The sequence below is a fragment of the Danio rerio genome, chromosome 16 (assembly GCF_052040795.2).
Source record: "Danio rerio strain M-AB ecotype USA chromosome 16, GRCz13ab, whole genome shotgun sequence".
Lineage (NCBI taxonomy): Eukaryota > Metazoa > Chordata > Actinopteri > Cypriniformes > Danionidae > Danio > Danio rerio.
The window spans coordinates 12,517,295-12,532,516 of record NC_141036.1 but is presented as its reverse complement, the minus strand read 5'-3'; the positions used below and the strand labels follow the sequence as shown (position 1 = coordinate 12,532,516).

The 15,222-nt window shown below is 34.6% G+C and overlaps 1 protein-coding gene and 3 non-coding genes across 4 annotated transcripts; 3 read left to right on the top strand and 1 right to left on the bottom strand.

Annotated features, from left to right (window-relative positions):
• Positions 1-461: 461 nt before the first annotated feature.
• On the bottom strand, positions 462-15,069 carry tpi1b (triosephosphate isomerase 1b). The gene is given in 7 exon segments (NM_153668.5): positions 462-1,250; positions 9,674-9,761; positions 9,866-9,951; positions 11,248-11,380; positions 12,033-12,117; positions 12,212-12,335; positions 14,834-15,069. Coding segments are annotated over 7 exon segments (747 nt in total). The 5' UTR covers positions 14,946-15,069; the 3' UTR covers positions 462-1,131.
• Positions 2,177-2,231, top strand: LOC137488012 (U7 small nuclear RNA). Its single transcript, XR_015512377.1, has one exon. It is a non-coding gene; the product is annotated as a U7 small nuclear RNA (small nuclear RNA).
• On the top strand, positions 5,326-5,381 carry LOC137488011 (U7 small nuclear RNA). The gene has a single exon (XR_015512376.1). It is a non-coding gene; the product is annotated as a U7 small nuclear RNA (small nuclear RNA).
• On the top strand, positions 7,716-7,774 carry LOC137488010 (U7 small nuclear RNA). The gene has a single exon (XR_015512375.1). It is a non-coding gene; the product is annotated as a U7 small nuclear RNA (small nuclear RNA).
• Positions 15,070-15,222: the final 153 nt, after the last annotated feature.

The following is a 15,222-nucleotide window of genomic DNA, read 5'->3' as shown; positions in this document are numbered from 1 at the left end:
TGTGTGTAAATATATATATATATATATATATATATATATATATATATGTATGTTTATGTAAATTACCATCAACTGAGTTCAAAACACTTTTCAAATGAGTAAAATTAACTTTCAGTCAATTTTGAGTTCACTACACTCATTTCATTTAATAAAGTTGACTGTTGGGTTTTACGGTGCTTATTTGATTTAACCAGCATCAAAACATACCATACCATTATGTTTTTTTCCAGCAAAAGATTAAATGCATTTAAATCATTGATCTTGAGATCACATTAGTGCACTCATATAAATAAATTTCCTGTAGTTTGTCATTTTTTATTTGTATTTTGTTATTGCATTAATGTAGATCAGTCACCGTATTAAAGACTTTCTTTCATGAACTATTTATGTGTGTAGCATGGAACAACACATTGTCTGGCATTACTCCAGAATTACAGTACAAAAACAAGTAATGCCAGTACTTTGTTAATGTACGCATGTATTTATTTGTTTATTCTATTATCTATGTGTATTTCCAATACATATTTTCGAACTTCTAAAAATGTCATTGGGATTTACTTAGACTGTTAGACATCAATATTAAATCTTTATAAGCAAATGTTGACAATACGTCCCATAACGCAATTCAGATAAATTGAGAAGACAATAAAATAGGTCTACACTTCTGATCTCACGTTTATTAGATATTTTCTTATGCTTTATACCAAATAATGTTGGTTATGACATTATGAGCACCTTCAGAACAGGCCACTCGGAGAAACTTGTTTTTAGGGACACTAAAAACATCAGGACAACCACATTCATGGAAAGTAGTTTGATTTGAATCAAAAAGACACTGAGGCTGATTGACTTCATCCCAAGTTTTTGACACTGAACACAAGAATGTTGGTAAACATTGTTCAAGTAAAAGGCGAGGACCCTAAAGCCCGACGATGCTTCTCAGTTAACACACATTTCAGTGGAATACCGTTGAGTGCTTAACATGTGTCGATCTGTCCCTTTACAATAACAATACAGTAGGAAAAACTCTGAAAATTAAACAACACTAACACGTTAACACTTTCTAGAGAAGAGCAGGGCTTATGAGCAGACGTTTCTTTTAGGGTTTAGGTAGATGACGGCTTGATGTCTTTATGCTTTTGCGTTAATAATGTCGATAAACTCTGGTTTTAGAGAAGCTCCGCCAACAAGGAATCCGTCCAGGTCTTTCTGAGAAGCCAGTTCCTTGCAGGTTCCTCCAGTGACCGAACCTGAAGAACAAAACGGAAAAAAGATTAGGGCGAATTAAGGCCTTGCGAAAGCTTTCTTGACTTCAATTAAAAATATCAGCCCAACAAATTATAAAAGTTCTGTAAAATTGTTGACAAGGAACATAAGAGAGCTTCGCTGATGATGTAGTGTTATTCCTAAAACAATTCAACGTACGCCTCTCTTCCAGCACTTTTAGACCTGATCAAACAATTCAGAAACATATCGGGATATGAAGTGAATACATCAGTTATTGCTGCTTAATAAAGATAGCGGTCCAAATACATCACATTTATTAACCTTGAAAATATCCCCCAGCTTTACATATTTGGGTATCAAAATTGTCCCACAATTAGAAAATATAATTTCTACAAATTATAATGTTATAATAGAATCAACATTTAAAGATGTGGAGAGATGGTTACCAATTTCATTAATAGGAAGGATAAATATATCGAAGATGAATATTTTGGCGCCACCAGCTGGAGTGTTCTCAAAGATTAATTCAGGAAATTGGAACAAGAAATGCCCTCGAGTCCGTCTTTCTCTTCATTATCTTCCATTTGACCCTGGAGGGTTAAAATGTCCCAACCTGTTCTGGTACTATTTAGCTGCACAACATCCACAAATCTGATCATTTATTACTTATGAAATCCGGATTTCTTGTTGCTTGGAAATGTCATTAAATCTTACTAAATGTCAAGCAAATTTCTCCCTGAGAGTCTTAAAGTAAGCAGCTCCACCAGCTGTTTACAGTAAGAAAATATACTGGCGTCACATTGAAATGCATTTTGACTGCATTGCACCACCCATTTAGATCCCTCATTTACATACCCATAATGCCTTTCACCTTAAACTCTGATTTTCAGTCACCACCAGTGAGATACCACTCAGAAAGATCAAGCTGTTGACGGACCCACTCAGCATTGAAAAATATCTCTTTTACTATTTGTCCAGTAGGTTTCCTTTAAAAGGAAGCCCATTCTTAATGTGTAAATGAAAAGCAAATCAAACTTTGACATCCAGCAGTTAATTGTTATGTTGTGATAAAGTTTATAATAATTTAAATCAGGTATATTTACTTTCATATCAGCTTAATACCTTTAATAGTATAGGGTTGCAACAGTGGAATAAACTGCCAACTAATCCAGCATGTTTTTACGCACCAGATGCCCTTCCCGCAATCCATGTCTGGGAAACATCCATCCTACGACACACACTCATACACTACGAACAATTTAGCCTACCTAATTCACCTATACCGCATGTCTTTGCACTGTGGGGGAAACTGGATCACCCAGAGAAAACCCACGCGAACGCAGGGAGAACATGCACACTATACACAGAAATGCCAAGGCTCGAACCAGCGACCTTCTTGCTGTGAGGCGAAAGCACTACCTACTGCGCCGCTGCGTTGCCCATTACATTATATACACACATTTCATTATTAAAGTTATTTTCTACGCAAGAACTTTGCGTAAATATCTAATAACATTAAATTTTGAGTTAGTTTTGACATGGTTGGGCACATACGCACCACATTTTCATTGTAGATTTTGAAATACCTTTAGATTTTCTTTATATGACTATTTGTATTTGAGTATATTTGACCCAGGTTACAGCACACAACTCAATCATAAATCTGGCCTGCTTGTAGTTAGGGTTGTTGCGATACCAGTAATTCATCTTATGATTTTATACCAGCTGAAGTATCACGATAGCAAGTAGTATTGCGATACTGTAATTCATAACATATTTTTAATATAGTAAAAATACTATATTTTACATGTTATAATAGGTCTTGCATTAAATTCATGATATCCTTATTATTGAAAATATTATTTGCACGTCACTTCACCTAAAATGTATTCATTCTTTTTGTTTATTTTGTAGATAACTGACCAAAAAAAAAAAAACACATTCAAATAAAGATACAAGTTATATCAAATTAAATGTTTTACAAAAAGAGCATTTTCCCAACCAAATTAGTTTATATGAAGTGGTCAAAAATAGCTTCACTTGCTATTTTGGGTTTTTCATCTATTGATTTTATTTAGTCTTAACAGTTAAAAAACTAAAGTAATTCAAAATTGTCCTTTGTGAGTCGTTCTTTTTAAGATATTGTCACAATTGTTGTAGCTACTTAATCATATTGAGAGGAATAGAAGTGAACAAATTCGAATGTGTGTTTAAAATGTCAAAAATCTTTCAACCTTAAAAGGCTCTACAGACTATAAAATTGAAATAGTCTATTGTTGCACAAACGTGTGAGCGTTTTACTGACTTTTCCCACAGGCAACAGTATCTATTGTAGATAGACCGTTAATGACGATACTACCGTTCACAAAGTACAGTGCACCACTAGTATTTTGGAGCCATAGTATCTCGATAGAACCAGTATACCAGGCATCCCTACTTGTGGTACGCTGTGGAAACCTCTCATGTGAAAATTAATTGTTAACAATTGTTTGGTACTTGGGAAAAATATGATAAATGAGCCGTTTCCCTTTTAACTTCAGTTAAGAGCAGTTTTGGTGTTTTGTAAGGGTGCTTTGACAAGAGTTTGTAGGGGTCTTTTGGTTTGGTACACATTTGGAATAAAAAAAAAATCAGTTTTGATAAGAGCAAGAATTAAGAAATTTGCAACACAAGAGTTCGCTGTTTTCAGAAAGAATAGAAAAGAGGCCACCAGGTTTTTCAATTCCTTGGGGAAGTCTTTTAAAAGCCAAGGCATAATGAAGATATTTAATTTTGAATAAAATAGACTATTTAAAAATAAGATACACTTAATTTTATAAAGTCATACATTTGCTGACAAATCCACCACTGCACCATTTCTTTTCTGGAATCTCAGTCAAAAACATTATTTAAGGATTTAAAAACATTTTCCTTCAGATTATTTATGTGGGGTATACTGCGGTAACTTTTGTGGAAAAAAATAAAAGAATAGCAGTCATATCAACAAACATTTCCTATCTATTATCAAAATAAACAATCCCATGTCCAGTTGTCCGTAAGCTATCATGCATATATGATAATTCTCATGTGAAGGCATTGTTAATATCTTTGACCACTATCAGAAAAAAAGATTTTGGTTTTACATGGGAGCGGCCTGAAATACTTGATTCTGATTGGTCGGTTGTGGCACCAAACAACAATTACTACAAATAACCTCAGAGAAATGAAGCATTAACATTAAAGTAATATGATTTGAGGGTTTATCTTTTAGCTTGGCTGATAGTTTTAGACATAATGGAGCACTTTCAGAGGAAGCTTTACAAGGGTATAAAATGACAATAGACTCAGTCACCACCAGTGAGACACTCAGTCAAAGGGGTGGGAAATGTTGATGGTCCAACATATGGTTAGAAATTCATTCTTACAGAATTAGATTAGATGGATTCATTAAATAAAATAATCCCACTACTCGTTATGAAATAAAAAAAAATATCTTCAAGTTTTAAGTTAGGTATTTAAGAGCAATAAAACCCATTAGTCTAAGATTGAAATAAACTAATATTATAAATCATTTCACCCTACACTCTTAGAAATAAATGTATGCAGACTGCCACTAGGGTAGTACCTTTTCGAAAGGTATACATTTGTACTTAAAAGGTAAATTTAAAGGCTTAATTTATGGGTACCACAAAAGTATATATTAGTACCTAAAAATTTTAAGAGGAACATATTTGTACTTTTTAGGTACTAGTATGTACTACTGAGGTATTGATATGGACTTAGTAGGTTTGTACCTTTTGAAAAGGTACCACCCCAGTGACAGCTTGCGTAGTTTTATTTCTCGAAGTGACATCATTGTGGGTGTGTTGCAATCTGCATAATATTTGCATAATACTGCCTCTTCTAAAGCAAATGTTTACTTCACTAAATAAGTTTACGGTGATAAATGTGTCATATAAATACCTTCTCTTGCTTTTAGTAAGTTGGCTGATAGTTTTGTGTATGGTGAACTATTTTGAGGAAGATTAAGATGTACTGTAGAAATAATTGTCCCCTCAGTCACCATGAGGGAGATGCTCATTCAAAATGAACAAGGAGATTCGCTGTGAACCAACATACTAGAATTAAGCTCTTTTAGTATTTGTCTAGTAGGTTTCCTTTAAAAGGAGACCCCTTCATGTGATTAAACAATAGAGACATTTTAAAACTATTTAGTGTTTCAGTTTTGTATTTAGTTCTATATTTTGTGTAGTTTTATATAAAATGAACTCTTTTTATAAAAGAACCTTCTCAAATATTTGATTCTGATTGGTCAATTTCACCACCTAACCACAATTGTACTTTAATAACCTCAGAGAATTAAATTTTTAATATTAAAACAAGATTTCAGTTTTTATATTGTAGCTTGCCTGCCAGACATAATGGAACACTTTTAGAGCAAACTAAAAAATATGAGGATATAAAATGACAGTGATTTTATTCACCATGAGAGAAATACTCAAATACACAAATAACCAAAGTCTTAGGAAATGATGACTGAATAGCTCGTGGTAGGAAAATGACTTATTATCATTTTGTCTAAAATGTTTCTTGGAAAAAAAGAAAAAGAAAACTTTTATTGTGAAAAGAAAGAATGCTTAAAAAGTCTTAAAGCTTTGTGTTTAAAAAATAAAATCCATTAGTCTTGGGGGGGAAACATTAAGTAATTTCACCCTATGATGTCATTGTCGGTGTGCTGCAATTTGCATAATACCTCCTCTTCCAAATCAATATTTGCTTCAGTAAATCAAGTATAAAGTTCACTAAGATAAATGTGCTAGAACTTCACTTGCTTCTAGTTGGATGGCTGCTAGTTTTGAATACGATGAACTACTGTGAGGAAAATTTTGTTCTGCATCTTAAACAGTTGTAGGCTTAAAGTTAAAGTTTTGCTGTCTTCTTATAGTACAGCTGTCTGAAATACCGGATTCTGATTGGTCAGTTGGGTCACAAACCCCTATTTTTCTAAGAATAACCTTAGAGAATTTAAGTATTAATATTAAAGTAATAAGATTTCAATTTTATATTGTAGCTTGATTGATAGACATAAGAGCATTTTTAGAGGAAGCTTTACAAGGATATAATAATAATTATTAATAATAATTCATGAGTTTTACTCACCATGAGTGAAATACTCAGTCAAAGTCGTTGGGGGTGTTGACTGAAGCACTCCCAGTTAAAAATTGTCTTTTATAATTTTGACTCTAAAGTTTCTCAAACTAAAAGAATCAATTTATTGTTGTGAACAAAAAGAGTGCTTGAAAACTGAGATAAATATGCTATAGGAATAATTTCACTTGCTTCTAGTTACTTAGCTTTATAATTTTAAATACAATGAATTACTGCGAGGAAGAGTAAGATGATATACTGTGAAAATTAGTGTCCCCTCAGTCACCATGAGTGAGATACTAATTCAAAATGGAAGGGGTGATTCGCTGTACATCAACTAGTTAGAAATCTGCTCTTTTAGTATGTCTAAGTTTACTTTAAAACAGTAGTGTTAAACCCTGTTCCTGGAGATCAACCTTCCTGCAGCTCCAACCCTGATCAAACACACCTGAACCAATTAATTAGGACCTAAACAGCCCTTGATAAATACAGACAGGTGTGTTTGTTATAGGTTGCAACTGAAATCTGCAGGAAGGTAGATCTCTAGGAACACTGTTAGTCACCCCTGCTTTAAAAGGTGACTCCATGTTGGTAAAACAAGAAAGATTACTAATATCCTTTATTTAAAGAAAGGAATTTAGAGTTTTGTTTTGTGATTAAAAATAGTTGATTTGATGTTCAAGCATTATTTTTTGTAACGCATTGTTGGAAACACTGGAATGCGATTAATCATAAACAATTGTGTTTCTCATTCAAGTATTAAGAGCCGATGTCATGTTCACATTTTTTATGTCATGCAAAGGCTTTTGATGGCAGCTTTTTAACTTGGTTTATTTTTAAGAAGCTTTATGATGATATACTGGTAAATTTATAATTGCTTCTGTCACCATGTGTGAGGTCAGTCAGAGTTAATAAAGGCGATTTACTGAACAACAATAACAGCAAAAAAAAAGTTTTTAGAATTTATCTCTGTTAAAATGTGATTGTGTGACTCCTGTATTTGTTTGAAAGAAATTTGTGTTATTTTTAAAGCTGGAGTTTAGATTCTTGTCCACCTTCAAAAAAGTAGTAAGTTTCACATTCAAACTTTCTGTTACTGTGCAATTTAGTAAATATAATGGACCCCCCAGCCAATCCAAATCAAGAATTTTAACCTGGAATAAATATATAAAAACTTAAATAGCATATTTTGCAAATGTTAATTAACAGTATGAATAAATGGTAATAAGTGACATCATTGAATGAATGTTGGAATTTGCATAATGTACAATGCATTTTACACTTTCAGCATTCATTAGATTTAGGCACCATCAGTGAGATACTCTTTCAAAGTGATGGGGGAGAATTCCTGAAATCACATTTAATGAAAAGAGCTCTTTTAGTATTTGTCCAGTAGGTTTCCTATAAAAAGGAAGCCCATTCAAGACTGTTTAAATAAAAGAAAGTTATAAATAGTTATAAATAAAATGTTTATATAGTACTGTACTATGCTCTGATAGCTTCATTGTCCAGATAGAACGTTCAGATTAGTTAAGCATAATGCCAAAATTTTATTTCATACTTATGCATAAATACTGTTAAATAAAATAATTCTTTTAACTATTATGAGCGTTTTTGATACACAGTGACAACCTTAACTACTGACTGTTGTATCATCTGGAGATTTTTTTAACTACGTGACTTTTGGAACCATTGAATCAATTGCTCCTCAGAATGATTTACAGTTTTAAAAGGGTTATGTTGGTAACAGTACTGTAAATACGAATTTAAACTCAGCCCTGACACAAAAAGGCATTCTACAGAAAACAATTGCACATGTTTAATCCGTTAAAAGACTAGTCTATTAAATAGAACAAAGTACAAATCATCTAATATCATTAGACTGTCAGTGTCTTGTTTTTTTTTTTTTCATTGTAGAACGTGTAGCATTTGTTTTCTTTAGGTATAGCTTGGTTAATCAGGCCAATAAGAGATCGCATGACTTTTGTGTTGCAAAATCAAAGACACCAAAACAAATAGTAAACTTTCCCATACAGTGAAGTGCAAGAAGTTTGATGTGTTTATGCAGTTATTTGGATTAATGACTGTATATAAGTCTCTACATTAAGCTTTTTTAAACACATAGTGAAGTCAGTCTAGACAACATGAACCGTAAATCTTCCCACAGCATCCATAAAGTAACCACTGCCAGCCAATGTTTACAATAATACATTCAAATCATTTACATTTGTAAGCATTCACAGTTTTAAATGAGCAGGAGATTAAGTGGAAACATTACAGTGGGTGCATTTAAATGTGTGTACACAGTATCCATTTCCATTTTAAATTGATCTGTAATTATTCCATAAGCAACAGACAAGTAAATGAAATATTTAAATGAACTATTTTAGCGTTTGTCTAGTAAGTTTCCTTTCTAAGCAAGTTTACTTTTCTCCTTTTCATACTTTTAAAAGAGAGTTTAATACTGGCTGGTAAAAGAAAAAAGTCTTAGTTCGGATTTAAGCAAGTGATTCTTTACGAGTGATTGGTTATTTATTGCAGTATTTAACGAGTCTGCTTTATTTTAGGTTTGGCAACAACCCTTTTAACACTAATAGACTTTTTTTTTAACCAGAAGCCAAATCTGATGGCCATGTTCTAGGACAGTGGTTCTCAAACTGTGGTACGTGTACCACTAGTGGTACGCAGGCTTCCTTCTAGTGGTACACAGAGTAATCCAAAATCAATGTCATATGTACATGCAACATACATTTCAAAATCGATCAAAAATGGTTCATATATGAATATGATGACATATAACCTATATTTATGAGGTCCAAGCAACATTTCCAGCTTTTTATTAAATTTTTTTTTTTACATATAAGCACAGTACAGTGTTAATGTTTAAACTATTTATAATGTTTAAAGTGGCTGATAATAATTAAAATTCTTAATAATAGTAGTTAATCTGTCACGATTTTAAACTGCAGAGCTGTAGCTGCCTTACTGGGCCTACTACGCTACTGTATTTCAATACTGGTCATTATGGTGGTACTTGGAGGGACAATTTTTTTTCTGAGGTGGTACTTGGTGAAAAAAGTTTGAGAACCACTGTTCTAGGATGAAAATGCAAAGATTCATCAGGTTAAAACTCTGAAAGAAGGATTCACTTTCACACACACTAATCGACCATCAGTTGAAATTAATTCCACTGAAGTACACTTTACAGAAAGATTCACCTCAGGTAGTGTGTATACTGCCATCCAACCGCATGCAAGAGTCTTATTATTCCAAAACAATAGAAAAATGCTCTTTGAAAACAGACTTGTTGGGGACTGACCTCCGTAAATGATCCTGACGGAGTTGGCGACAGCCTCTGAGACATTGGTCTTTAACCACTGCCGGAGCTTGTCATGCACCTCCTGAGCCTGGAAGAACAGCATTGAGAGACATTGAGCCTCTGAGGCAAATTAAACCAGAAAATACGAATGAAAATAAACCTTCACATTCTGATTCGGATGCTTGTCTGTACCTGCTGAGGTGATGCAGTTTTACCAGTGCCAATGGCCCATACAGGTTCGTAAGCAAGAACCACTTTGCTCCAGTCCTTCACGTTATCTAAAACAGACGACACAGTTTTCTATTAAATGTAACAGAAGAAAATGTTCTATACAGACTCCTACGAAGGTAAAATTCTTCTACCTTGCTTATGATGCAAATGTACATGTTCATTTATACATTACATACATTTCTATATTACTTTATGCGTTATTTAATTTCTACATTATAGAATTTAATTCAGGTAGGAATAAAAAAAGGGATTTCTGGCCCTCAATGTAAGCTTGTAGAATATAAATATATTTTCATTCATTCATTTTCTTTTCAGCTTAGTCCCTTTATTAATCAGGGGTCACCCCAGCGGAATGAACCGGCAACTTATAAAGCATATGTTTTATGTGGCTAATGCCCTTCCAGCCACAACCCAACACTGGGAAACACCCATACACCCATGCATTCACTACGGACAATTTAGCTTATTCAATTCACCTATACGGCATGAACCGTGAGGGAAACCGGAGCACCCGGAGCAAACCCACGCGAACACAAGGAGAACATGCAAACTCCACACAGAAATGCCAACTGTCCCAGCCGGGTCTCGAACTAGCAACTTTCTTGCTGTGAGGCGATTGTGCTACCCACTGAGCCACTGTAAGTATGTTTTAATTTATTTTCATATAAGATATGTTCGTTATGTTTACAACAACTCTTTGAAAATTTATTGTCCAATAAAATTATGTAAAAGCTACTCAACTCCGAAGTTGCCATCATGCAAATTCGACATTTTTGTCGGTTTCCACATTGTGTTTTCACCGTTTATATTGTTACTTTTGTTGTTAGGTGTAGTTAGCAGCTGTTCTATGACATTTATAGCTCTTTTCCCCTAAAATGACACATTCATTCCACATCCACACGCATTTTAATGGACTTATTTTTCAAAATATATTAAATTATTTAGGTTTTATTGGTTACTTCAATATGTTTACATATACACCTATAAACCATAGATTAATTCAGTATCATTGAGGGAATAAAACCTAGAAACCAAGACTGAGTAAAACACTCAACGTTACTGCTATATAACTTGGTTAAACAAATAATACTTCATTCTATATATGAAATATACAATAAAAACTAGCAAAAATAAATCTTAATTTTTTTTGTTTACGTCCATTAATTTCACTTGAAAGGAAATAAAAAGTTTATAAGTCACTTATTGAAAACCCTTATTTTTCTTGCCATTAAAATGAAATTACCAAACCTAAACTTAGGAGGCTGATAAAACTGCTCATTTAAATAAAAATAAGTCAGACGTCATACACTGAAAAATATGCCTTTCACCAAATTGAAAGATACCTGCGATGAACTTGGTCTGTGCAAAAACAACTTTCTCTGTGATTCCAGCCTCCCGCTCATCCAGCTTCTCTCCAATGCAGGCGATCACTCCCAAACCATTCTCAAGAGCATGAGCCACCTTCTGGCCGATCAGCTGTCAGGATTTAAGACAGGCACAAAGATAAGTGTGTGGATTTGATTTATTAACTCTAATGATTATATTGTTTCTAAAGGGCTAATCTCTAGCAGGTTTTAGAATTGGTCTACTAGACCTATTTTAAAAGGAAACCCTCTCATTAGTGTTACAAGAAAATAAATATTAAGAATATTTTTCGTGAAATACCATTATAAATATTAATATGGTGTTATTTTGTCATTGCTTATGCTCATCCATTCATTATTGCTTTATGGACTTCTTTTAAATGATAGAAAAGTTAAAATATTTTAACAGGTTCAAATTAGTTTTTAGCACAGTAACAGGAATTGTTAATTTTTCCAGATAATAGTTTGTGCTAGCGATGTAGCCACAATGAAGCACTATTTTAATACATTCAGCACTTAATTTTTGTTTATTTCTTTGCAAATAACATTAAAGCTGCAATGAATCAATCTACACACTAGAGGGTAGTATGTGATTTTAGTGTAGTTGTTACAGTATCATCCTAAAATACATTTAAATTGCAATTAAAGCCATAATTCAATAGTTTTTTTCCTTAAATAATAAATTATGTAAGAAACTAAAACAATAAAACATCTTCATTACAACAGCTTTAGATTTAGTTTGTAATAAATAGTGTGTAAATTACCTCATCACTCTCTCCAAACACGTGGCGTCTCTCTGAGTGTCCCAGAATCACCCATTTTACTCCACAGTCCTTAATCATGGCAGGGCTGAAAGAATGATATGGATCATTTATAGTGCCTAATGCTGTACAATGACTTTTTCATTAATTGTTTTCTTAAGTGTAAACAGACAGAAATGTACCTGATCTCTCCGGTGAAAGCTCCCTTTGCAACCTTGTAGCAGTTCTGTGCAGCCACATCAATGTTAGGATTGAGCTTAGACCTGGCGTAGTCTAGGTAGATGGTTGGAGCGCCACACACAACCTCTGAGAAACACACAAACATCCAGTTAAAGTCACCACCAGAATATTAAGCTGAATGATTGCAGTGATTCTCAAAATGTGCCAAAAGCACTGTTGTCATGTTACTAACAAACAGTTTAGAAATTTACTGAACATCAGAGCATTCATATTAATGACAAGACAATTATATGAAGAAAAGATACAGACACTTCAGAGATAAAGTCATGACTTCTAATGTAGCAATCTATTAAAAGCAACCTAGACTAGGCTTTTGAAAATGTTTATTAATAACAAGCTATCATAATTCCATGATTTTAACAATGTGCACTAAATGTGAATTCTGTATTCTCACTATAGTAAACTAAATTGATTATTAAAACCTGATTTGTTAGTAATTAACTAATAAGGAGCAAAGTAATTTAGTAAGATTTGGTTAGCCATCAAAAGTGTTCATCTTTATGTTGGATTAATGTTAACAGATACATTTGATTTTCATTGATTTTTTATAAAATGTAACCAACCGGCCACTTTATTCGGTACAACTGCGTGTTACGCACACTTATAATCAGCCAATCATTGGCAGCAACGCTATACATTTAGGCATGTAGACATGGTAAAGACGATCTGCTGCAGTTCAAACCGAGCATCAGAATGAAGAGGAAAAGTGATTTCAGTGACTTTCAACGTGGCATGGTTGTTGGTGCCAGACGGGATGCTCTAAGTATTTCATAAACTGCTGATCTACTGGGATTTTCATGCACAACAATTTCTAGGGTTAGAGGACGGTCCAAAAAAAGAGAAAATATCCAGTGAGCGGCAGTTCTGTGCGCGCAAATGCCTTGTTGATGCCATAGGTCAGAGGAGAATGGCCAGACTGGTTCCAGCTGATAGAATGGTAACAGCAACTCAAATAAACACTCTTTACAACCGAGGTATGCAGAAGAGCATCTCTGAAAACACAACACGTTGAACCTTGAGGCAGATGGGCTACAGCAGCAGAAGACAACAGCGGGTACCGTGAGCTAAGAACAAGAAACTGAGGCTACAATTTGCACAGGCTCACCAAAATTGGACCATTGAAGATTGGAAAAAGGTTATCTTATTTCACATCCTTGAACATGACAATGGGTTCACAGTGCTCAAATGGCCTCCACAGTCACCAGAACTCAATCCAATAGAGCACTTTTGGGATGTGGTGTAAAGGGAGATTCGCTCTATGGATGTGCAGCCGACAAGTCAGCACCAACTGCATGATGCTATCATGTCAATATGGACCAAAATCTCTGATGAATATTTTCAGTACCTTGTTAAATCTATGCCACAAAGGATTAAGGCACTTCTGAAAGCAAAAAGAGGTCCAACTCAGTACTAGTAAGATGCACCTAATAAGTGTATATGCTGTACATGTTTTTTCTTGTTAACCTTTTTTTTTTGGTATTTTTTCTTACTATTAATTCACATATCAGACATTACAGTTAATATTATTTTAAGGCTGGTCTTTTCCACTTGGAGGTGCCATTTATACTGTAAAATTATCTTGGGTCAGACTATATTAAACTCACTGTAAAGGGCACACACATATCTGGCTCTTCATCCCTCTTGATAAAAGGTCAAAGGAAAAGTCTCTCATATGACAGCATACTACAGAAGCCACGAAGTACAGCAAAAAGGCGAAAGATAGCCCGAGATTTGACCGTCTGACCCTTGACCTTTACATGTCAAACGCCTCAGGTTTCAGGTTTTTAGTCCGTGAATGAAACAGACGACGCACAAGCGGCGTGACTTTTGGACTTTTCCCATTCAAAGTCCACAGTTGAGTTATTGACACATATTAACCCTGTCTGGACCCTCAAACAAAACCATAATAAAAAAATAAATAAAAAAATCAGGCAGTGATGCGGGTTTTACGTCATAGTGGATAGCGGAAACAGCGCGCGGACGCAAAAGCAGAAATACGCTAACGTTAATATTGGACAACAGTTTTTGTTTCTCTGTCATATTTTAGGAAATATATTGTATTAATACATAATTTTCTACAAAAAAACTAACGTTAGCATATCAGTCGTGCTGTAATTTGATTTGACAGGCCTCGAACACACAACCTGTGTCTACGTGCTGGAAATCACACACCCATTTCAAGCTTTAACCCTTCAATCACGACACACATTGAACATCATTCATTCATTCACAAAACATTACATTTAATCGACGCATTCACAAACGAATAGTGATTCACATCGACTGCGTTTATGATAGAAACTTTAAATGTTAGACCATTAATACAGGACATCTCAGTCGATAAGGTTGTACGTTATGGATTCACAACAGATCTGTAACATAACATGTAACTATGTTGACGTACAACAAGAAAGAGCCTCTAAATGAGGAGCATGGCAGCTGTCAAAAGTCCCGCGTGAATGTCATCTCAGGGTCATCAGTGCAGTGGGCTGCTCAAGCCCAAAAAGGCCCGTGTTTGCAGTGGCATGTGGTGGAGAGAGGAGGAAACTGAATGAGATACGCACCGGTGTCTGGGTTGAGCTTGGCGCTATTCAGTGTATTGGCGAGCTCTTCGATGCTCTTTTTGTCGCCGTTCATTTTCCAGTTTCCACCGACGAAAAACTTCCTGCCAGACATGATTGCAAAGTGTTACGTTCACCAACAAGCGATGAAAACAAGAGGGTGAAGAAGGACCTCGGGTTGAAGAGACAGCAAGGAAATACAGTCAGCTGGAGTTTATATAATGTTGGTCTGAAGCTCCGCCCCCGCCGCCTGCTATTGGCTGAAGACAGCACGCCTGAAAGAAGATGCGTGTTCTTTGATCTCAGAGGACAGAGGAGGATTTGCTCTGATCATGACTGTCATTTACTACGAGGCAGCAATCACATACTCACATACATTAAAAAATACTCAC